The 24,536-nt window shown below is 36.6% G+C and overlaps 3 protein-coding genes across 4 annotated transcripts; 1 reads left to right on the top strand and 2 right to left on the bottom strand.

Moving 5' to 3' along the window:
• Positions 1-201: 201 nt before the first annotated feature.
• LOC109066073 (39S ribosomal protein L30, mitochondrial-like) lies at positions 202-1,356 on the top strand. Of its 2 annotated transcripts, XM_019083076.2 has the most exons (5): positions 206-521; positions 640-699; positions 774-920; positions 1,022-1,095; positions 1,190-1,356. In XM_019083076.2, exons 1-5 carry the CDS (start codon positions 471-473, stop codon positions 1,347-1,349), a joined length of 492 nt encoding a protein of 163 aa, XP_018938621.1. In that variant the 5' UTR covers positions 206-470; the 3' UTR covers positions 1,350-1,356. The 2 variants fall into 2 exon arrangements, with proteins under 2 accessions (XP_018938622.1, XP_018938621.1); XM_019083077.2 differs by lacking the exon at positions 640-699 and having other exon boundaries at positions 202-521.
• Positions 1,357-1,592: 236 nt separating this feature from the next.
• Positions 1,593-5,579, bottom strand: LOC109088230 (thioredoxin domain-containing protein 9-like). The gene is made up of 5 exons (XM_042763544.1): positions 5,489-5,579; positions 4,635-4,843; positions 4,348-4,466; positions 2,888-3,142; positions 1,593-2,220 (listed from the first exon to the last, which is right to left on the bottom strand). The coding sequence occupies exons 2-5, from the start codon at positions 4,818-4,820 to the stop codon at positions 2,100-2,102; spliced, it is 681 nt and encodes a 226-aa protein (XP_042619478.1). The 5' UTR covers positions 4,821-4,843; positions 5,489-5,579; the 3' UTR covers positions 1,593-2,099.
• A 738-nt stretch (positions 5,580-6,317) lies between these two features.
• On the bottom strand, positions 6,318-21,822 carry LOC109088213 (DNA repair protein REV1-like). Its single transcript, XM_042763543.1, has 22 exons — positions 21,482-21,822; positions 19,349-19,415; positions 18,054-18,186; positions 17,439-17,607; positions 17,072-17,344; positions 15,724-16,439; positions 15,505-15,609; positions 15,280-15,396; positions 15,037-15,163; positions 14,787-14,915; positions 14,538-14,692; positions 13,933-14,052; positions 13,148-13,368; positions 12,885-13,057; positions 12,008-12,249; positions 11,540-11,733; positions 10,505-10,738; positions 10,294-10,393; positions 9,417-9,610; positions 9,157-9,307; positions 8,966-9,068; positions 6,318-7,903 (listed from the first exon to the last, which is right to left on the bottom strand). Exons 2-22 carry the CDS (start codon positions 19,403-19,405, stop codon positions 7,792-7,794), a joined length of 3,825 nt encoding a protein of 1,274 aa, XP_042619477.1. The 5' UTR covers positions 19,406-19,415; positions 21,482-21,822; the 3' UTR covers positions 6,318-7,791.
• Between the last annotated feature and the right edge of the window lie 2,714 nt (positions 21,823-24,536).

Genomic DNA, 24,536 nt, shown 5'->3' with positions numbered 1-24,536 from the left:
ATTCATTCTGAGTAGCTGAACTGAAAATCATCTCTTTCGAACGTTTAGAATGTGCGATTTCGTCAATTTAGGCAAGAAAAAAAAATCAACCAAGAGATAAGTGTAAATTATATCGATGTAGCAGAAGCGTGCAATACTTTTTAACCGGTTATTTGAAATGAACCCTTTTCCGAATCGGGGAACTTTTAATTTGAAAAGACTGTTAACAAAGAGTAGTTTCCGTTTCCAGTCATCATATTTTGACATGCATGCGATGTAATAGTTAACGTTAGTTCTTATGGTACGTTTATCCGTTAACATATCGCAATAACATGGGTATTTGAGCGAATAACATTACATTCCTTTATGCAGTTGTGGCCACTATATATAGTCTACTTCTTGAGTGCTGTAAGTTACTGGGCATGATTAATTCTAGCTAGCTAATAACCTTCCTACGTAGCGCTCAAGTCAGCGCCAGTCAGTGTGTAATCATGGCAGGACTGTATCGAGCTCTTCTAACATCTGCCTCCAGTGTCACAAAGGTGAAACTCTTTCACATGTCATCATTAACCTCGATGGATAAATCTTGATAATTGATTCGTTACAATCCATTCCATTCAAAAAGTGTTTAACAAAACCTTTTTAAAACTGTCATTGCAGAATCTGACCCAAGTCTCGTCATGTCGCACTAAATTCACTAAGAGTCGCGTTCCTGCACAGGTTTGTGACGGTTCAAATGTGCTTGCGTCGTTTTATTCGATTAAGTAATGGCATCACACATTTTCGTCCTGCAGGTATTTGAGGAACGAGCGAAAGAACATGACATGTATGGTGGTGATCCAGAACATCCACATAAACTGCACATAGTAACACGAGTTAAAAGCACGATGAGACGACCCTATTGGGAAAAGAAGGTTGTAAAGAGTTTGGGGCTTATGAAGGTGGGATGTGATCATCCGTTTTTAAAATTACAATTATTCAAAAAGTTATCAAATTTTATTAAAAATATTAAAATTCATGTTTGTTTTTTTTTAATCATCAGGCACATGAATCCCGTGTCCACAAGAACACCCCATCAGTGAACAATCTACTCAAAATCATTAAGCACCTCGTTAGGTAAGTTGGACTTTCACAACACTTTACATCCGTTTAACATGATTGCTGACCATTAGAATAAACTCGCTTATTTAAATAATATCTTCATCTGCAGGATTGAGCCTCTCAGGCTCCCCTATGGATTACCTGCTGATGAGGACATGGCTAACACTTATCTGAATAACAGAGGGGAACTGGCTGTGAACCGTCTCCTGAAACCACTTGAGCAGAAAGCTATTGAGTCATATAAGTTTTGTTGTTTAATAAAGATTTGAATACCAATCTTCTTTATTGTGGCTCAAACAATAGAGCATTCCCAGGGAAAGCAAGAACTGATAAAATGTAAACCTACTTAGAATTAAATGTAAGTTGCTCTGGATAAAAGTGACAGCCAACGGCATGAATTTAAAATGTGAATGATACCAGATCTTCCTCTTTTACAAAATTGTGCTGTTCAAATATCAGTCACGCAGGTGATATAATATTTAAAGGAATATGTTCAGTGAGACAGAAAAACATTTTTCATTGATGAGCAAAACATTTTTAATAAGTCATGTACTGCTACAAAAGAAGAAAAATGCACTTCCTTCACATCAATGAGAAAGAGGTGGCAATTCTTAGTGGAATACAGAAGTTTGCGTCCTTGGCACTTGTTTGATGCTCACTGATCTGAGCATCAGTCCATCAGAGGCAACATATCGATTTTGTCTTTGCACTATTGTTTAAATGCTTCCTATTGTTCCATCTTACAAAAACTCAAGTCTTCCTTAGAAAATAATCAGTGCTAAAGAGAGAGAAGCTTCACCAGATTTATGCTCCACAGAAAAGTTTCACTTCTGTACATTAAAACTTAAGATATGAAATGAAGTGTTAACACCCTATCAGGTGGTATTCAGTCATCTTTAAATGGACAAAGGTGAGACAGAAGAAATTAAATATACACTGCAAAAAAAAAGTGGTGTTACAAGACTTAGGACTGTTATGCAGGAAGCCCTGAGAAAGACGGAGCTTGATGTTTTGGTCCTCTAATCCTCATCAGAATCAGAATCCGAGTCATAACCTTTGCCTCTGATGGTCTTTTTCTCCACCTTGGTGAACTTTGACCCGGACTTCTGTCTAACAGTGGGTGGCTCCAAAAGATTGCCACTAGGAGAAGAAAAGACAGAAATGTAAAAGTAGTTTTAATTTAAAATTAAATAAAAAACAGCAATTAATACTTTTATTCAGCAAGGACACATTAAATTAATCAGAAGTTACAGTAAAGACATTTACATTATAAAAAAATCAATTAAAAATGCTGTTCTTGTGAAATTTCTATTCATTAAAGTATCCTAAAAAAAAAAAAATCATGGTTTACCCTAACCTTGATAATAATAAATGTATCTTGAGCACCAAATCAGCACATTACAATGATTTCTGAAGGATCATGTGACTCTGAATACTGGAATAATGGCTGCTGAAAATTCAGCTTTGCTATCACAGGAATAAATTACATTTTAAAATATTAAGGGGGTCATGAAATGGAGAATCAAAATGTTTTTGATATTTACCCACATACTTTACAATAATGTTTTTATTGCAGGTTCTTCTAGAATAAAAACAGTGAATGTTTCAGAACTTAAAACCTAACCTAGTTTAAAATGCACACATTTTTTTTTAATCCATGCCCATAAATCGGCAGAATCGGGACATCACGATTCTTCTCAACACGCCCCTTAACATGCACCATGCCCTGCTCTTCCACTCTGGTTCCCCTGAATGGTGGCCTGACCTCAGTGTGTTACTATAGAATACATATCTCTCCTCCACTCACCTGTAGTTAATGATATCTGAGCAGCCCAGTCTCCACTCTAGCATTTCAGTAGGAAATTCATCTGTGTTGCCCAGATCAGTGAAGCCCACGATATAATCCTTAGTCTTCCCATCCTTCACCAGAGCCAGTGTTGGAAGGACTTTAATCTTCAGCCTCTCGGCTAGGAATGGAGCCTTCTCAACATTCAGCTTGATAAACTTTGTTTCCAGATGTTTCTTCGCCAAAATGGCTAGATGCTTGTCCAAAATTTTGCATCTTTGGGAAAAAAAATTCAACATTGAAAATATCTGTATTAGTGTTAATTTCGAAAACTATGACGAAAAATGTTCACTGATGAGCTTTTTACTGATGAGTTTAATGAGACGATGACGAGTCGACAATAAGTTCAATAAAAGATAACTGTGACTTTATCAACATGCAAAATCATTGACGATAAAAGATGAGACCTAAATGTATTTAAAAAAAAATAAAAATCTTTTTTATTTATTTTCAAAAAAAAAAAAAAAATAATATTATATATATATATATATATATATATATATATATAATATATAATATATATATATATATATATATATATAGGACTGCTGTACTCAAGCTTTCATATGTGCGGTTGCCAGATATCAACAGTTCAAAACCCCAAATCAGAGCTTCTCTGTTAAAAGGACACTTTCTGCCTGGTGTTTTGCTAAATGTTTGCAATCTGGCAACAAAGTGCACTTCATTGCCAAAGTGCAGACGATGATCTGGAAACACCGACAAACAAGTAAGCTGACGTTTAGAAATCTCCACATGAGATGTTCATCTTAAATGAAAGTGTCATTCAGCCTGTCTGTGTTCTGTCATGAGATCTCGACTATTTTGTTTGTGATTATGGTTGCGAAATAAATGCACCGCTGTTTTAATAAAGAAACATTATTGTACTTGTGAATTAATTGAATTACTATTAGGAATTTCATGGTTGTAATATATTTTGTTTGTTTTACTAGTTTTCATAAAGTAGTCAGAAAGAGTACATAAGTCTTTGATATAAATTTCTATAATAAATAGCCTATAATAATAAATCAGTACAATAGAAAATAAACCATCTGTATGAGTCCACATTCTATTGGTTTGTGCTTAATGGTGAAAGTGCATTACCTGAAATGCGAAAATTAAATTTCTCAAATGACAACACTGATTACGATTATTTTTTTGAGCAATATCTTTTTTTTATCAGTTTAACCATTATACAGCATGACGAAAATGTGACTAGACAAATGCTCAGACATTTAGTCAACTAAAACTTGACTAAACAAAAAAAGGACAAGGTTGACTAAATATGACAATAACTAAGATGTATGAGACAAAGGAATAAGACTAAATTAAAAATGGCTGACAAAATTAACACTAATCTGTATGCACAATTGATTTATAATACAAAATGCAAGGTTAGTATAAGAAAAAATGTCCTCAAATACCTGAAGGTAGACTCTCTGTAGAAATGGCAGACCACACTTTTGCTGTCTTTCACCTCAGGAAAGAAATCCCTCTCACTTGGGATCTCTCTATATTCACCATGTCCTTTAGATATCCACTCCTGAGGACAGACACATACAGCAGACCACAGAGTTTAATCACACTAGCGAGGGAATCTGATCCGTTTCACTACACTGTACTGTTATGTTTATAACTCATTTTGAATAAACAACTTAAAACAAGTTCCAAATTTAGACCAAGATTTCTTTAAAACATCTATAACAGCTACCTGCTTCTGTTTTTGAGCTTTCTTAAGGGCCTCAAGCCTTCTCTCCTTGAGTCGCTCCAGCTCATCTTCATCCATGCGCTCCAACTTCTCCAGTTCGCCATCCAGCTTCTCTTCCACTATCCGTGCTGACTGCAGCATCTGCTGCTCCAGAGCCTTCGCTACAACCTCCATGGACTGACTGGCCATTTTCTTTTAATTCCTGATTCCCTTTTAGAAATACAGCACATTGTTGGATGCAATTAGATACTGACAAGAAATGTAACATCCCACTAAAAAAAAAAGATTAACTTAACGTTGTTATCATGTTAGTATAATGTCTGTTGAAATAAAGCAATAAGTTACTTGGTATACAGTTCTGAGTTGACACTTTTGAAGAGCATATAGCATGAAAAGTAACGAAGCAAAGGTGTGGCACACGACAATCAATAGACGTCTGTGTTTTATGGGCATTCTGTATTTTGACAATAGAGATAGTGGGCCAGCGCCTGACTACAGCCGCATAAAAACAAACATGCCACTTACTTTTTCTAGATCCTTTGTTAGTGTCTAATCAACAGTTGATGATTTCAACATGCAAAAAGCTTTTGTAAATAAGGACTGTTGAATTTAAAATTGATATGTGTAACGTTAGCTTTGTGTCAAATCGTGCTAGCGCTAGCGTCGTGTATTAGCTTCCACGCACCGTGGCAACGGGAGCTTAGATCGACAACAAAGACTGAAAATAAGCTGTTACCTGGTTAATCGTAAAGCAACACACTCTTCAAAAAGCAACGACAAACTGGAAATCATTTTAACTGACATAACACTTGAAACGTACGACTATTTTTATATATAGGTCAGGGAAGAGCACTTACCGAAGCCGTATGATTTCTAAAAGGCGGCACACACTGACGCAGGTTTAAACTAGAGGCGTCGACTGATCACGTCATGCAGTCGTAGCTCTTTCGACGCATTCAGAAACAATATAAATATATTTAAAAATGTGTTTTATTGTTCTATCGTACAGTTCTTTACAAATGTAAAAATCAGTCTCCTTGTTTAAAAATTGCACGTAATTTATTTTATGTATTGTTACTGGACTAACCCTTACAGACATGGTAACCATAACCATTATTATATACCATAGGAAAGTAATCGTTATAATTATTGTTACTGTAACGGTAGTATTTTGCTGCATTATACAAAAGACAGATCTGTCAAGAAGTATAATTAAAAATTTAAACAATAAGCTATTTTTTTTTTAATTTAATGTAGATCAGTATTTTTTTTAGAAGTATAATTAAAAATAAATGTAGATCAGTATAATTTTTATTTGTATGAATCCAAAACAAATTTAATAAATCTTTATCTTTGAATTTGATTCTGCCTCTTCAAATGCGCAATTAAAATGTTAATTTTGGACCTCAGTGTTGTGGCTTCATTTGTATTGCACATCACTACAAGCTGCAACTTTTCTCAGTGTTATTAAATAGTCACTTACAGCTGCATAGATTTCACTAGAGATAAATGCCTTTTGTCTTGTTCTTTTTTTTTAGGTATCTTATTTAATTAGCTTGGCATGAGATGTTTTCTGTTACATTATCATTGTTAGTGACATTATTTATAGATCAATTTCAGGCTGATCTATAAATAATTCACAAATTATAAATACTGTACATAAAAACAATTGAAAAGAAAACAAGATAGTATCACTTATCCAAATTTATTTGCAAATTTAGAAAACATACAAATTATGTCACAGCTTCAGGTCTTCAGGCACGGGTCATTCTGTCATGACAGATTTTTGACCAAATATAAATGTTTAGGCCTTCCTCTCCGTAATGTCATGATAATGTGAGATAATAACAGATGTCTGCCTCTTGAGCAGCTTCTTAAAACCAAGAAAGTACAAACTTTGAGGAGTCAAGTACATTCTGTATACACATAAAGCCAGACCTACACTGAACAAGAATTGAGAGGAAAATGCTTCATTTAGAATGTTGTAATGAAGTATCCACTTTGACCTATTATGCAGTTCACATCCACCTGATTGAAAAACCCTTCCTTTCCTCCAGCACCACATACACAAATTTAGAATAAAAGACTGAGAAGCACGACAGGACATTTGAAAACTCAATTTAGTAAAATTAACCTGGCCAATGTTTTAATTTCTTTTTTTATAAATATGTATCTCTCTCTCATAGCTCTTTTACACATACGGACAAACATACAATAAGAAACAATCAATAAGAGGGAGTAATATTTTTCTAGAAAAACATAAATGTTAGCTTTACATAAAATGTTAGTATTCACATGCTAAACTGACTTTGATAGAAGGGGTTGTTTTTCCGATTTGCACTTTTAACATCTCGGACTGACCCATAAAAGGCAAATAACATGCCACTCTATTCTGCTTTGCTACAAAGTCTGTAAATATTTCTGAGGCTTTTAAGATTAACACACATTCTGGAGTACGAGAAATGAAGACAAGAAAGAAAAAAAAAATCCAAAAAGCTAAGAAAGCAAAGAGGCTGGCTTTGCTTGGTTCAGGACAGTCAGTGCATTTAAAACATTCAAAAGAGTTCTGGTAACATTTTATGACCAGGTTGTATATGTTAATATTAGTTAACGTAAACTAAAAAACAATAATGCTTTAACCAAGATTAATAAGTGCTGTAAAATGTTCATTTTTACATCTTTAAAGATTTCAAATGTACTGTATGTTACTACTGGTTAATGCATTAATAACTAAGAACTAGCAAAATAGTACATGTATGAATTAACAATAACCAAGATTAATAAATGCTGTCAAAAATTAGTCATTGTTCGTTCATGACACTTAACGCATTAACTAAAGTTAACAAACACAACCTGATTGAAAAGTGTTACCAAAATACCTCTAGACATTAGTCTGGAGAATTGACATCATGATGAAAGAAAAGTTCAGTGTTCAGCTGCTTCTGAATGTAGCTGGTGTGCTCATCTGTTCCTCATCATCACTGGCATGATCTTGTAATCCTCTGTGTTCTCTGAGAAGCTCAAATCGGTGATTTCACAAGAGGACAAGCAGTGCTACAATGATTGGCAGACTCGAGTGGTTTGGTTGTCTCTCTCACACGTCATGATGAGGTGGCAGGTCTGGGCTGATGTCACAGTGACTGAGGTTAGGACGGTCCTCCTATGTGATCTTTAGAGTGCTACCATAGGTTTGTTGTACCACTACCTGCACATTGTCAAGGATGAAGTCAAAGGCCATGCTCCATACTGACTCTGAGGACTGCTGCATAAGTCTGAAACCAACAGTTAAAACAATGACATGGTTTAATCAGAAAGGCCCAGTCAACCTTCACTAACTGTTCAAAAAGGCATGGGGTCAGTAAGATTTTGAAATGTTTTTGAAAGAAGTCTCTTATGATCACCAAGGCTGCATTTTTATTTGATCAAAATGCAGTAAAAAAGTAATATTAAGAAATATTACAATTTAAAATAACCGTTTTCGATTTTATTATATTTTAAAATGAAATCTATTCCTGTGTTGGCAAAGCTGGATTTTCAGCAGTCATTATTCCGGTCTTTATTGTCACATGATCCTTTAGAAATCATTTTAACATACTGATTTGGTGCTCAAGAAACATTGATAAGTAGAATGTTGAAAACAGTGACATTTTTTCAAGATTATTTGATGAATATAAAGTTCAAAAGAACAGTATTAACTTGAAATAGAAACAGTAACACAATACATCTCTTTGCTGTTTAGTAGTGTATTAGGGCTGCACGATTATGACAAAAATCATAATTGTTGATTATTCCCTTGAAATTATTAATTTGAAATAGGGATTGCACCCTAAAATGAACACGTCATTATCACTAATCGTTAAAAGCTCAATGTCTTCGGAACACAATTTATGTTTGGATACCATTGTTTGATGCATACCCCAAGTAAAACAGTGCAATGCCATAAAAGGTTTTAGTATCAAAATAAACAAGCTAAAAACTGAAGCTAAGAAAAAACTGATTAAAAACTTTTTTAGTGCTGTGGTTTTCTAACGTTGAGGAATTATGAATAATAATTTTGTTTTCTTGTGGCATCCATCCAGATGGAATTTGGCATATTAGGAACACTGTTCGACTTGACATCTTGGGACAGCAGCCCTTAAATTGTGTTCCGAAGACAAACGGAGCTTTTATGGGTTTAGTCTAGTAATAACTTTAAGCGTGGTAAGATTGACCGATTAATTGCCAATTTGAACGATTATGTAATTGTGGCATCCATAATGTGGCAATTAGAAATTCGATTAATTTTGCAGCCCTATAGTCTATTAATACTACTGGTGTGATGTGTAGTTGTATACCTCTTCATGTATTTGATGACAAGGTAGAGTTTCTCCAGGTCTTTATCTTCCACAAGTTCTGTGCAGTACTTCACTACCTGGAGAATGTCCTCTTCCATTGGTTCTGTGAATATGTAACGCCACACAAATAAACCAACTGCACAATTCAAATATTTACTGCTAATTTAAAAAGTCTTGATGTTCGTCCATACCTGAGATGGAGGTGACCCATTCACGAAGCAGAGTTCTGATGTCACTGAATTCATAAGCTCCAGCTAGGGTTGGAACTGGGCGGGGATTAAATTTGGACAGCGTCTCTGGGACATCCGTGCTTGGAGAAGATGGGCACTGTACATTTTCAGTCTACCAACCAGAAACATCTCAAATTAATACAGATGTATTTAAAGCGTATCAAGTGGCTGAAGATATTATAGATAAACAGAAGAATATTATAACTGGATTACAGGCTTACTTTGAGGCCTGGATGTTTGAGTGGCAGAGGAAGTGTTTTGGAGGGGCTGGATTTGGCAGGGCTGTTTCCAGGAAATAGTTTTTTTAGTGGACTTGGACCCTTTTTGGCAGGACTAGCATTTCTCTTTTTGTAACGGCGCTTCAATTTCCCCACTGCAGGCTGCTTTAGTTGAGGAAATGGGGTTTTTTTTCCCACTACAGGAACAAGAGAAAGATTAGAGACACTGTGTTTGGCATGTGGTAGTGGTTGTTTACTTCATTTTAGTGGACACATCAACATTAAATCGATAAGCTGAAAGTTGTTATTTTACAGCAAATGACAATAACTGGCAAATATTATATATTTATACTACATTGTTAATATTTCAGATTTCAGTAAGATGAAATTAGTTTTAAAAAGTACTGTGTGAGTACTCATATAATAATAGAGGAATGAGCTCAGGTTGTTGGTTAGATAAGTCTTGAAAAACTCCATTTACTGCACTTTCCAAAGAAAAACTAATAAGGTTTTTGAATTTTTTTTGAATAAGTTTTGGTTTTTTTTTATTTTTTTTTTAAGAAATTAACTTTTTTTTTTAATGCACAAATTTTAACTATTATGTACATGCAAGGCTACTCACTCCGTATTATATATTATATAAGGCTACTATATAATATATATATATATATATATAATATCTATATATATCATTATACACACATTATATATATATATATTATATATATATATATATATATATATATATATATATCTATGCAAGTTTTTTTTTGAAGTGTGTTTTTATGTTATGTGTTTTGAAGATATATGTTTGTTATATATATATATATATATATATATAGTTCAGATATCTTGCCTACCACTATTCATTTTTACTCACCAGTAATGCCTTGAGCTTGAGCATTTCCCTTGTTTCTATAAGCAGAGCACAGCTCGTCCTGAAGCTCTCTGGGAAGAGCTGCAAACACTTCTGGGTCAACCTGTTAAAAGTTCAGGTGTGTCAGGATATCTAAAATACTAGTTTCTGATGGTCAACGTAACACCATTTCACCATGTTACCCCCCTGTGGTTGTAATGTTAACAGCATGTACCTGGGAGACATCAGGGAGCTCTAGTATAATGCCCGTTGTGCACGGTTGACCTGGCTGGTTTTGGAGCTGCAGTACAAGGGTGCCAAGCGATGGACCTGGAGGTGGAGATGAGGAGGTTCGAGGTGGGGTTGAGAGATGAGATGAGGTGCTGGGCTGCTCCTCTCTGTGTCTCCAGGACTGCTCCACCTGTTTCCTTATGTCTACAGGTAAAGCCTCTAAAACAGACTGGTCCACCTGAAACAAGAGGGAAAAGAGGCGCTTGCATTTCATTTGATATGTTACCATTCAGAAGCTTGAGGTCAAAATTTTTATTTTTATTTTTATTTTTTAAAGAAGCTGTTTTTTTTTTTAAATAGCAGCAATACTGTGAAATATTTGTACTATTTAAAATTACAATATATATAAAATAATTTTTGCATTTCCATATATTTTAAAATGTAATTTATTCCAGTGATGGCAAAGCAATTTTCAGCAGCCATTACATTACAGTGTTCAATGTCACTTGATCCATAAAAAAATCATTCTAATACGCTGATTATTCAGTGTTGAAAACAGTTTAATATTTTTGTGGCAACTGATATATTTTCAGGATTTTTTGATAAACAGAAGTTTCAAAAGAACAGCATTTATTTGAAGTTTCGTAAACATAAAATGTCTTAACTGTCACTTTTGATCAATCTGATTCATCTTTTTTTTTATATTTATTTATTTCTTTTAAAAAGACGACCTTGTTGTCAGGATATTAAGCATAGTCTGTGTAAGACTAAACAGTAAAACTGTAAACAGTCAATAAACATTTTTCTAAATAAAAATAAATCAACAAAGAAACCACACAAAGCTCGATTTCATCCTTATTGTCTGCAAAATGACAAAAACAACAACCACTTTTAAGGACATATTAAGAGCTGTCAACAATATTTGCACCAACAGGAAATACTACATTTGTGCGTCACTTGAAAAAAAAAATACTTGAAATAAAAAACAGAAGTTTTCTTCTTTTTGTTCCTGCGGTGCATTCAACGAGGAGAATCTAACCTGAGAGGGGGATGGCACCTCAATGCTGACGTTTAGGTATGTCCTGACATGGTTGGGGGTGTGTGGATGGTGAAGACCTCCTTTACTTGTTCCTGGCATTGGATCTGAGCTGGTGGAAGGTGGTGATGATGGAGGGGTAACTCTCTCCTGATTGGAGGAGAAAGCTCTGGATGAAGAAGGGCCAGTTAAACCATCTAAAATACAAACAACAAGGAAGGTATGTTCAGAGTTCGTTAACAACTTGAATCCTACACTTCATATCCTATAAATCCAGGGTTCTTCAATTCTGGCCCTGCAGGGCCACTATCCTGCAGAGTTTAGCTCCAACCCTAAAGAAACACACCTGAGCAGAAAAATCATGGTTTTCAGAGTAACCGGTAGGGCTGATTGATCAGGGTTAGATCTAAACTCTGCAGAACAGCCTAAGGCTGGATTTGAAGAACTCCGTCCTAATCACACTGCTCCGACCTTGTGCTGGAGGGTCTTTCCTGGGGCTGTGGGCAGGCTGTTTGGCCAGCAGCAGGTCTTTGATCGAGCGACCACGAGAGGGCCCTTGTCCTGATGGGTCTGCATATGATCCCTCCAACTGCTGCACCTGCAGTCCCACTCCCCTCATGTCCTTTACATCCAGCTTCATTGCATAGAATAGCTTAATGGCCTCTGCTGCAATCAGCTGACCACTGTCAGTGGGCTGAGCTAGTAAAACTGACCTGCAATGTGACAGTAATGAGAATATCAAACATATATCAAACACAGAGTTTGGTTATCAGTCAATATTAAAGATTTAAATTTAAGTTAATTAAATCTATATTGGTTGATATTGGAAGTTTAATTGTGCATGCTCATTGTTTTTTATGCTTTTTAAATTTTAATTACCTTTGCTGTCATGTAACAAAGTTAATATTAAAAAACACTTATAATTAAATAATTTATTTTCTTAAGCAAAAGAAAAAAAAAACTGATTTTAATAGTGATCACAACATGAAAATAATTACCTTTAGCTTATTGGTATTAGCCAGAATTTTAAATGGGAATTCAGTCTGTTTTCTAAATGCATGTTATTGAACTTACTGTATATGATTCATCCGTGCATATTCATTTTTTTTTTTTTTTATTTCCACATAATACTTAATCAAAATGCCATAACTTAAAACTCTACTCATTAGTCCACTTAAACACCACAGTTTTCTTACAAATCAGTGCAAACTTGCATTCAGATCTGCGTCCATCCAATCAACAACCACAAACTGAACCAACTGTTTTTCTTTTTTAATAATCCGTTTCACTCAGATGTATTTCACAATAGAAATGATCTGTAGCAGATCACTACCCAAAAACAAGTCACCTGGCAAAGTTGTCACATATCCCATGGCCACCATATTTGGCTGGCTCTACTGGAGCCCCTGGTTTCCGCATCATGACCTTCAGAGTAATCCGGCGACCTCTAAGCCCTGCCCCCTCCATCCTCTTCTGCACTTCCATAGATAGGTTCGTAAGGAAAGACTCCGCCTCTTCAACCTAGCAAAGTATTAGAGGTAATGGGAAACTTATGAGAGAGGACAATGACAGATACAGGATGATTTGTAATGATTGCTGTAACTTTCAAACCTGTGTGAACCGAATGTTGTAGTTCATCTCAGCAGACACAGACTTCCTCTCCTTCTCGCTGCGCACAGGTCTGTCATCCAGTCCTCTGCAAAAGCGAAAAAGCGTCTGTCCTGTCCGTGGCCCAAACTCCCTCTGCAGTCGAGAAATGGACAACTGCTGCAGGTCACCGCAGGTACTCACACCCAGGGAGGTCAGCTTGGAGCTCATTGAGCGACCCACACCTGCACATAAGAACACAGAAGCACCGGTCCACACATACAGCAATAAATTCCACTGTAAAACACTGCATTCAGATTAAAATACCCTACCATTCAAAAGTTTCAGACCAGTAAGATTCATACTTTTTTCAGAAAAGATTCATTAAATTGATCAAATGTGACAGTACAGACATTTACAAATAAATGCTGTCCTTCTAAACTTTCTATTCTTTAAAGAATCCTGAAAAATATGTGTCAAAGTTTGCATAAAAAGCAGAGCGACTGTTTTCAACAGTTTCAGAAATGTGTCTTGAGCACAAGCATATTCGAATGATTTCTAAAGGATCATGTGACACTGAAGACTGGAGTAATGGCTGAATAAATGATATTTTAAAGTATATTAAAAGAGAAAACTGTTATTTTTACAGTTAATTTTGTAATAATATTTCACAGTAGCTTTTGCTGTACTTTTTATCAAATAAATGCAGCCTTGGTGAGAATTAGAGATGACTTTCAAAAACATTTAAAAATCATACCAAACTACCTAAACTTTTGAATGGTAGTGAATGTAAGATGCGCTGTTCTTACCAGGCAAACTGGAGACTGGTTGACCCCTGATAAAATCATCCACTTCCTCTGATCTGAGGAAGTACTGACCATTTGGTTTTGCCTTACGAGTTGCCATCCGAGCAAGAAGGATGTTGGAACCTAATAAGAAGTAGAAGGGGAGTTACAAAAGCTGAAGAGGTGAAAGCGCACTAGCAACTTCATTACAATAAAATGCATTGTCATTAAACTTCATGTCCATCATGTTGTTCCAAACCTCTATGACTTGTGTGAAAGGTGAATTTTTAAAGAATACCCCAGACACAAGTAAATGATGACTAAAACTCTCAAGCTCCAAAAAAAGTAGTTTTGCTGTACCTGACTTTAGCATGTTCATGAAAGTTCATGCGAGAAGCACAATTTTATTGTTTGGCTTTAGAAGACTTACAGAATATAGCTCATAAGTTTTATGTTACATTTATGGTGCTTTTGCATCCTTCAAAAATTCTTATTCATTGTAATTGTAAAGAGAATGAGAGAGAGCAGCACCTTTTTTTTTTTTTTAATTTCTCCTTTTGTGTTCCAAGGAAGAAAGAGAGTCATAAAGGTTTGGAACAAAATAAGGGTCACTGAATAAATTCTCTTACCCATTCCAACTGAGGCAGTGCAACCAGTCTTCTCCTTTATGTCTTCACGGATGGCTCGTGCCAGATCATCAGAAGTAACCCCCAGCTCAACCAGAAGATTCGTGGCATCTACCAGAGCCTCGTCACAACTCAGTGCCTCAATGTTATGAGTGTAACTATAAAACAAACAACCAACAAAACGAGAATTGATGCATTTGTCTGCTGGGTTTAGGAACAACGTAGCAATGCAAAAAAAGTTATATCTGGTACCTGGCCAGGGTCTCATACATGGACAGTGCCACCTCTTTATATGCCTGGAAGTCATATGGGACAGACTGTAGATCAGGACAGAGCTGCTTAGCCCGGCCAAAGAACATGCCGTTTCGCACACCAGCCTGCCTGTAAGAGAGAAAAACAGAGTAACATGTTCTGATGGAAGTCATACTATATTAAAGACAGTACATGCTAGAAAAACCTTTGTGGTCTCTATTGGGGGGGGGGGGATGTTTACTATGAATACCTGGCCTCGTAACTGCAAGATGCAATCTCTGCCATAGAAAGGGCTGCCAGGTCCAAATCCACTCCATTACTGGGAACTTCATCACATTGTGGAGATGGGGTCATCTCGAGATCCCCGTCTGTTTTCTCTAAAGCAGAAAGAACAATGGTCTCCTAGATTCAAACTTTAAAAAATGTATAATAAATTCATTCTAGACTTCAAGCTAAATTTAACCAACATCTTTCTTCTAGAATCTGGGTTTACCTTTTCGGTACTGTTGCTGTTTCCTCTGGTAGTACTGAAACTCGAGCTGAGGATTTGCACCAGGTCGCTGTGCAACACGGCCTGGACCGCGGTTACTTGTCACAGCAACCGGTTTCCCTGGAGTACAGATTGACCATCAGTAAAGCTCAGTTCATCAGGTGCTATCAAAGTCAACAAGCTGCAACAAGAAACTTCAGCACTTCCCTCCAATTCACTGAAATGTACCTTTGAGATCTGGTCGGTGTCTGACCCCCACGGACACAAAGAAGCAGTCCATATCCACATGAAGAATGCAGGACTGACGCACCTGAGGAGCAGCCATTAAGGAACCTGGGCCAAAGAGAAAGAAAATTAGTGTTTTGTTTTTTGCAAAATGCTGCACCACAAAGACACTTCCTTCTTAACAACATAAATACACAAACATAAACCACAAAGACAAAACACCTGAACTGCAGTTAGCTCTGAGCTTCTTCAGTTTCTCTTGTCCAGAGAAAACAGCTCCTCCTGCAGCTCGACTCCTACTCTGAAGGGCGTTCACATACTCTGAAAACTCATTCCGCCACGTAGAAATATGATGCAGCCTTGAGCGAGAAAAGAACTCGGATATGATTCCAGCTTCTGCTCCCGCGGCCGACCTTCCTGGCGGATTACTAGAGTCTGCAAGAGTGGAGGAGTTAGGGGTCATGTGGTAGCTCCCATTTAGTCGAACTCTTGTCTGATCATGCAGATTCCCCTTTTGAGGAGCAGCTGAAGTTCCTGGATTAGATGTTGGTTTCGGATGGAGGTCTTTTTGCATACTGTGAAGACCAGGCTGCTTTGCAGGACTGGCAGTGGATATTAAGGACCTCTGGTGGGAATTTGCTTTTGACCCAGAAGAAGAGCAGCTGGGCTCCTCCCTATCCCTGCTTTCAGTCTGTGGGAGGTGAGACTGATGGGACCCTGTGTCAACAACATGAAGCTGAAGTTCTGCAAAAGAGTCCTGAGGCTTTAAGGCAGCATTCACAGGGTGTACATAACCGTTAGTTAACAAAGTGTCTTGTGAGCCTCTTGGCAAAAGGGCACAGGCGTTGTCATCAACATCATCATCATCTCCATCATGAATCCCATTAACTCTAGGCCTCTCTGCATCCTCTTCAGAGATTATACTACAGGAACCATTTCTGCCAGACAAAAGAAGAGAGGACAAGATGATATGATATTAAATAATTACCCAAATGTTTTTATTTAAGTATACATGGAGATGTAAAGACTTGGCCTTGGAGCAGTCTTATCTGACCAGCAGGCTGATAACGATAAATTGAAAAGTAATTTTTCTGTTATGGCGAATAACTGATAAATGGATTCTTTACCATTTTATTGTTTATACTGCACTATTTCTATACTATTTTAGTGTTTATATATATATATATATATATATATATATATATATATAAAGTATTCACAACATTAACACAATGTGTGGATGGATGGATATTGGTTTTTAGATTTCCTAAAGATTACATTTAAAAGTGTTATTAAATTATATATCAGTGTTTTTGAAGACTGTTACATCACAGCAAACATAACCTAAATGTAAAAACTGTGAAAATCAAAATGTGCAGTCAAATATCCAATATCAGCCAATGTACCAAAAATGGACGATATGATCAATTTAAAATTTTACAAACAAATAATAATTATTTTGTTGTGTTAAAAGTCATATCTCGGATCTTAAAGCAGTAGAATGTTTCTTTCTTTTAAACACATGCAGCATTTGACAGTCATGTGTGCCCTGTTAATAAAGCATACTCACAATCTGACGTCTAGCTGATGATTGCTTCGCTCAGTGAAGTTAGCTTTGTGGTTAGCGTGAGTGGATTTGAGAACTTCTGTAGAGAGGGTTTGCGTGTGGCTGGGCTGAGGCTTGATGCTGTCTGACTGGAGGTGGTTTAGACTGGGTTTGGATGGTTCATGGATAGATGACGGATCCTGCTTTCCTCGAGCACAAACACTGGAATAGTTCAAGCCTTTTTGCTTCGTATAGAGCTGATACTGGACGTATGAAAGTTGACGGCCTGCTTTTATACTGCATAAAAGCAAAATTGTTTAAAAAAAAAAATTAGTATTCGTATAATATTGTGCTTCTATAACCTGCAAAGTGTACACAAACACACACACACCTGTCTGTGATCCACTCTGGCCGCACTACTTTCTCTCCCTTGAGATCTTGTATTTTTCTGTTGGGGAGGTTGGTGGCAATGATATGTGTGGTTTTGGAGCGAGTGTAGTAGAGATGGAACTGTCCACCATGCAGCATCATCAGTCTGCGCAGCTCATCCGCACTGGGATCTAAACACAAATACACACAAAACAAGATAGCACAGCACTCATTCTCCTGACACGTCCAGCAATGGTGCTCAGATGGGAAACACAGGCTCGAGTCCAGCCAGCAACATTTCCTCAGAATCACTCAACGTCATTTTTCCAATTAATTGAGCATATTCTTGTATATAAAACATATAAACAATAATACTGTTATTAATTTTGAGTATTATTAATATTAATGAAAAATGTAATTAATAAAATAACAATAATAATGTCTCTATAAAAACATGTAATAATTATTTTCTTATTAAATGTTAGCATTAACATTAATAATTATTAATAAAAAAAATTAAATAATTGTTAATGATAATAATAATGATGATGATGTTCCAATGATCCCAAGTCAGGAAGAAAGTTTGTTTTCCTGTTCACATTTGTTATCACAGCACAAGTGCTGGGAGAGATCTAACCTGTGTATCCATTGACGTAGATAGCCACACCGCTGAAGATACAGGAGGACGTTCCATCTTTCTGCTTCTCTCTCGGGGCATCCTTCTGAAACTGCTCCTCAAGCTTAGAGATTTTTGCAGCCATGTAACCGCCCTAAAAAATTCAACAAACAAAACTGTGATGTTAATTTGATTTAAAATCCCAATAAAAAAAAATCCCATTCACATCAACACAACCTCATAAGATCAAGGCAGAACACAAAGCACACACTGACCAAGCACACTTATAGCATGAAAAAACAATTCTAACCCCTGTAAAAATGAACAGACTGCAATATAGACATGCACACAAAGAAAAACGTGCAGCGTCTGGCTGACAAGCGTTTGATTGCGCCGCAGACATTCAATGAGACTGGAGGTGCAAGTCTGCCCTGCTGGCACGGCGACTCTCTGTCTCCATGGCAACGGATGGAACGCTGGGATTCAGGAGTTGAGACTGAACCAATAAACAGACTCACACACACACACACAAAAATACTCCACAATACTCACTCGCTCCACCTGTACTGACAGGAAATTCCCATGAACCTAATTAATATAACCTGAGATATGAAAACACATACGGCCTGAAGGCAACGACTGTGCTGTGTTTAATTAAAATAAAAAATTCTGCACAAAACAATTATCATACTGTACATGCACTGGCAGGATTCGCTTTCACATGAGATCCAGGGTTTGTTATTACGCCTGCAAATTACTGCATTATTAACTGAAAATCAACAAATTATACAAACTCCACCCTTTCGGTTCTCACATTTGGTGACAACACATTATGACTGTCATATTATAGGGAACTTTTGGAGAAATGTTATCAGTGAAGACTTGCTCTTGGAGTTGTTTATACTAGTGTGGTTCTGCTAATGCCTGAGGAAAACGAGGACATTGAAGCCTAACAAATCTCTCGCCGTGCTCGGACTGCGGTGGCAGAGTAGAGGTGCTGGTCACTAGTGAGGAAAATTGAGATTACTCACTGGTGTAATACATATGAAAACCTGTCTAGACTTCAGCAGTAACACACATACACACACCAGCTCTCACATGAAGGGGGGTGTTTGACTGGTAGAGAGGCAGTCAATGGTTATGAGGGAATTTAAGGACAAGTAAAAATGATTGTTTATTTTGTTTGTTTGGGGGGGCTGGCTGGAAATATAACAGAGTGTGTGAGGGGGAGTCTAATGTGTGAAAAAAGATGCTTGGTGTTCCTTTTTGTTTTCAATAATAAACACATTTCATAATAAAGAACAAAAGACTCTTACCCGTCCTCCCCACCCATCATCTTCACTGGCTTTCTTTCTCCATCCATCTCGACTCATACTGAGGGACCTGAAAGACAACAATTTAATGGAATGAGTCAAAAACTAAAAGCCTGGGTGACAGAGAATGAACAAAAATGAGAACAAAATATGCACATCTGTTCTCTTCCTCACTTACATGCATTTACAGACTCAAGGAAAGGGAGAGAGCTACTGTACATACGAGTGCTTTAATTAGCAGGCAGACATAAAGAAAATGAAATGCATCTGAAATGCTGAATCCTAAGCGGAGAATATGTCTAGTCAACTTTATTTGTATAATGCTTTTCACAATACACATAGTTTAAAAGCAGCCTTACAAACAATCATGACGTTAAATGTTTATAATATCTTCATCCTTTACAGGTGCACGTAGAAGATTAGAGCCAGGTGATAATATAGTTCTGAATTTTCAATGCTATATAAACAGCAGCAGCGTTTTGCTAAGTGAAGTCAGAGTGAAGCACAATCCTCTATATTCCACCTCTGATTACCTAACATCATACTAATAGAAATTGCATTTAAGATTTTACACTGCAACTTTGAAAAAAAGAGGTCAAAGGTGAGTGGAAAGCACATGATCATCATCTTCTCTTTTCTCTTACTGCAAACCTTATAAGAGCACACTTCATCTGCACAACCTGTTTCAGTCATTTATTCTTGACAAATGAATATATTCTCATTCTCCACAGGAAGCTGTATTGATCCCATCTTCATGCATACGGTGCAAAAACAACGCTTCTAATCAGCCATGTCTAAACACACACCTCCTCTCCACTCAAAAAAAAAAAACATCAAAGTGTCCATCTCAGTCTTTCTTGCTCGGTTTCTTTATTCAACACAAACACACAGTGCTACAGCAGGATTTTAAACGCTAGGCTGGCTCTACATGAGCAGCTAGGCTAACTTTATCCTCACTTCAGATATCTGGAGTAGCACAGTCTCAGTGTGACAACGTAAATCTTTTCATTAAATGGGGTAGTGATAACAATTCAGAAAAATTTTCAGTAATATAAACAATGAAACCTAAACTAAAAGAGTGACATACAGTACCAGTGTTATTTATTGACACATGTTGGATTATTTCTCTTTATGCTACATATTTAATATTCATGTTGTGATATATGATACATTTTAACCCGCTACTAGGTATACTGGACTGAACCGAACTATGGCAGCTCAGGGAATCAGAAAACATCTGATTATTTTACCCTATATTACACTAAAAATATGCAACCGATACCTATTTCATCAGGCCTATTTCACCCTATATTACACTAATTTTGTGCGAAGGATGGTTATTTTTTTTGTGTCTTATAAAAACCACTTTTGCAGAAGAAAGTTTAATTTTTATAGAAAAATAAAAAGAAAATTAATTTTGCCTTTTTGTGGTCTCACAGCCTGTCCAACCTTGTGTTCAGTAGGTTTAGCCGGTCAGCCAGCTGGTCTCACTGCTTGACTAACTGAAAAGTGTCCAAAACTACTCTAAAACCAGCAACCAAGAATGGCAAACTGGTTTAAGTCGTTTTTCTTTTCTTTTCTTTTTTTAAAGGGATGATTGAGTGAGGCTTTGAAAGAGTTGGCAAATGGTAAGATCCACGTTTACTGAACTGTCAACAAGCAACAATATTGTATACTGTATATCAGAAATAAAAATAAAAGACAGTTACAAAGCCATACGTGATAGCTTCCTAATACGAATTATACTGAATATTGGGTTTACTTAGCTTTAGCTCAACACATCGGCCATCACATGGGACATGCCTGACCATGTGAATGACCACTGGACTGTCTCGGCTAGAAGAAAACACTAAGCTGCAAAACTGGGAAACCGAAACTCGATATAGACGATAGTGGGGCAGTTGTAGATAGAGACAGTGATCAGACACAGAGGACAATAAAAAGGCAAGTGACATTTCGTGCATAATAAAACTGGATTCCCATAAACCTTTTGAACAATGTTGCAGAAGTGCAACACAGCGGCACACATCAGATCGATTGGTTCAACACAGAACAGCACAACTGTAGCGTCACTCCGCGTGTCATGCGCGGTTTCCTTTTAAAAACAAACCTCCGAAAACTGAAATTGTTGCTCACCAATTATCCCCCTTCTTTACAGATGTATTTTGTTCAAACCAAAGCGCCTTTGTTTCCGCTCTTGGGTTGAGTCCACCCCTTTTGCGTCAGATTTGAAAGATTACTAACAGAGACTTGGTGCATGCTGGGCTCTGTCCATGTGATCATGCTCCCGCGACTGCACGATTCAGCCCTTTTACCATTCACTCGTATCTCTCCATTGCTAGCCGCTTGCTCACTGTCGCCTCTGCCAGATTTTCTGCTTGTTTTCCGTGTAAGTCCCTCCTCCTTCTCCTCCTCCTCCTCTCGGTCGGGGTCACACAGTGACAGCGCTAGCCCTTGTCTGTATCTCGCAGCACCCTCAAGCGGTCTGTTAGTCTCTCTACACTTGACGCAACGCGCAGAGTTTAGCTTTTGAATTTTAATCACGTTGTGTGACGTCGCCCCGAAATGTTCCAATGGCGAAGCTTGGCTCGTGTATATTAATTAGGTCGTGACGTCTTAGCCGGGTAACGTTCCAATGGTGAGGCCTTTCTTATTAATATTAATAAGCGAGCCTTCGCCTTAGTAGGATTCAGGATTCAAGAATTGGCCTCGGATAGAGTTATTTGTTAGGTCGTGACGTCTTATTCTTGAATCCTGAATCCTACTAAGGCGAAGGCTCGCTTATTATGTGTGCTGGAGCAGGGTTAGAACTAAACTCTGCAGGGCTATATGGCCCTCCAGGAACTGAGTTTGACACCCCTGGCACAGGCCTATTAATCTCAAACTACTTGTTTTTAATTAAAGAAATCAGTTATTTAGAATAATAAGACATTTAGGCTGTTACCAGGCAAATCAGTATCAACAAACTCATCTTTTCATAAAGACGAAATGCAGAAGCTTCATCGGAAGTGGCATTTAGATGTATTTACACACTGTTTAGTGCAGGACAAGAATGCATTTAAACCTGCAGTTACAAATGCATGAATAGATGTTTTGATATACAAGACATAAAATGTTGAATACTCATTTGAAATGATAAGAAATAAATTATTTAAAAAAAATAAAAATCAAAAGATACTTTAATTGTGAACTTAAAATGGCCAGTATGTGTCAGCAAGTCACTGTTAATAAGTGAGTCATTGCGATTGAACCGAATCATTTAAATGATTGATTCATTCAGGAACGAAACAGTCATGTTGCTCAGAGACGCAAAACTGTGCTTTGGTGGCTGTGTTTGGAATTATTTTTTGTTTTAAAAATAGAGCAAAAACATGCAATTTGGTATCTAAAAAGCAAGTCTCTTAATTAACTTGTTTACTGACCTGTTGTAAAAAAATTATATATATATATATATATATATATATATATATATATATATATATATATATATATACTATATATATATATATATATATAAATCATGATGAATGTTTTTGGAGGAAAAGACGGCATTCTTTGTGTGATTTTGATTTACTATATGAAATGATATATGTAAATTTTCTGCCACTATATCTTCAATTTTGCAGAGGTGGAAAGTAACGCCTTCCCTTTACTCGCGTTACTGTAATTGAGTAGCTTTTTTGCGTACTTCTACTTTTTAAAGTCATTTTTAAAATCTGTAATTTTACTTTTACCTAAGTATATTTTGTTTGAAGTATTGTACTTCGCTACATTTTAAAACACATTAACTACTGAGTAAAAAAAAAAAAAAAAAAAATTCGCTCCCTGTAAACTACGTCAGTAAATAATGGGCAGGAGGGCAAACTGGCGCTAAAGTCACAAGAAAGATGCAGACGGACAGACAGGCGTTAGTGGTGCAGACACCGCTGAAAACGAAACCCAGTCATATTTTGAAGTTGAACTCGAAGGAAATGAAGTGAACCCCTGGCCATATTTATGCTTTATTATGCAGTGTAAGCTGTGCTTACCTAGAGAGACCAAACTAGCAGCTTATAAAATCTCGACATCAACCCTTCACAAGCATGTAGAGGTAAGCTAAATAACTGCATCGTTGCATTGGTGGTTAAAATGAAGCTTTGACATTTTAGCAAGAGGTTTTGCACAAATTAGCCAAAAAGACTGGTGCGGAGCGTGCGATATATATCGTCTGGGATAATATTGTTGTTTTAACAATGTGCGCGCGCATTTACAGTGCGTTCTTTCACTTTATGATTGTGTGGTGCGGAGCGTGCGATATATAATCACAAAATTGAAGATATAGGGGCAGAAAGTTTACATATATCATTTCATATAGTAAATCAAAATCACACAAAGAATGCCGTCTTTTCCTCCAAAAATCATCATGATTATATATATATATATATATATATATATATATATATATATATATATATATATATATATATATATATATATATTTTATTTTTTTTACAACAGGTCAGTAAACAAGTTAATTAAGAGACCTGCGTTTTAGATACCATATTGCCTGTTTTTGCTCTATTTTTACAACGAAAAAGAATTCCAAACACAGCTATAAAAGCACAGTTTTGCGTCTCTGAGCAACATGACTGTTTCGTTCCTGAATGAATCAACCATTTAAATGATCGGTTCAATCGCAATGACTCGCTTATTAACAGTGACTTGCTGACACATACTGGCCATTTTAAGTTCACAATTAAAGTATCTTTTGATTATTTTTTTTTAAAATAATTTATTTCTTATCATTTCAAATGAGTATTCAACATTTTATGTCTTGTATATCAAAAAAAACATTATTCATGCATTTGTAACTGCAGGTTAAATGCATTCTTGTCCTGCACTAAACAGTGGTGTAAATACATCTCAATGCCACTTCCAATGAAGCTTCTCTTCTGCATTTCGTCTGCATTGAAAAAGATGAGTTTGTTGATACTGATTTGCCTGGTAACAGCCAAAATGTCTTATTATTCTAAATAACTGATTTCTTTAATTAAAAACAACTAGTTTGAGATTAATAGGCCTGTGCCAGGGGTGTCAAACTCAGTTCCTGGAGGTCCATATAGCCCTGCAGAGTTTAGTTCTAACCCTGCTCCAGCACACATATCATGTAGTTTTCAAATAAGCCTAAATGATTAAATTAGCTGGATCAGGT

The sequence above is a fragment of the Cyprinus carpio genome, chromosome A9, assembly GCF_018340385.1.
Source record: "Cyprinus carpio isolate SPL01 chromosome A9, ASM1834038v1, whole genome shotgun sequence".
NCBI lineage: Eukaryota > Metazoa > Chordata > Actinopteri > Cypriniformes > Cyprinidae > Cyprinus > Cyprinus carpio.
This window is presented reverse-complemented; position numbering and strand designations above follow the sequence as displayed.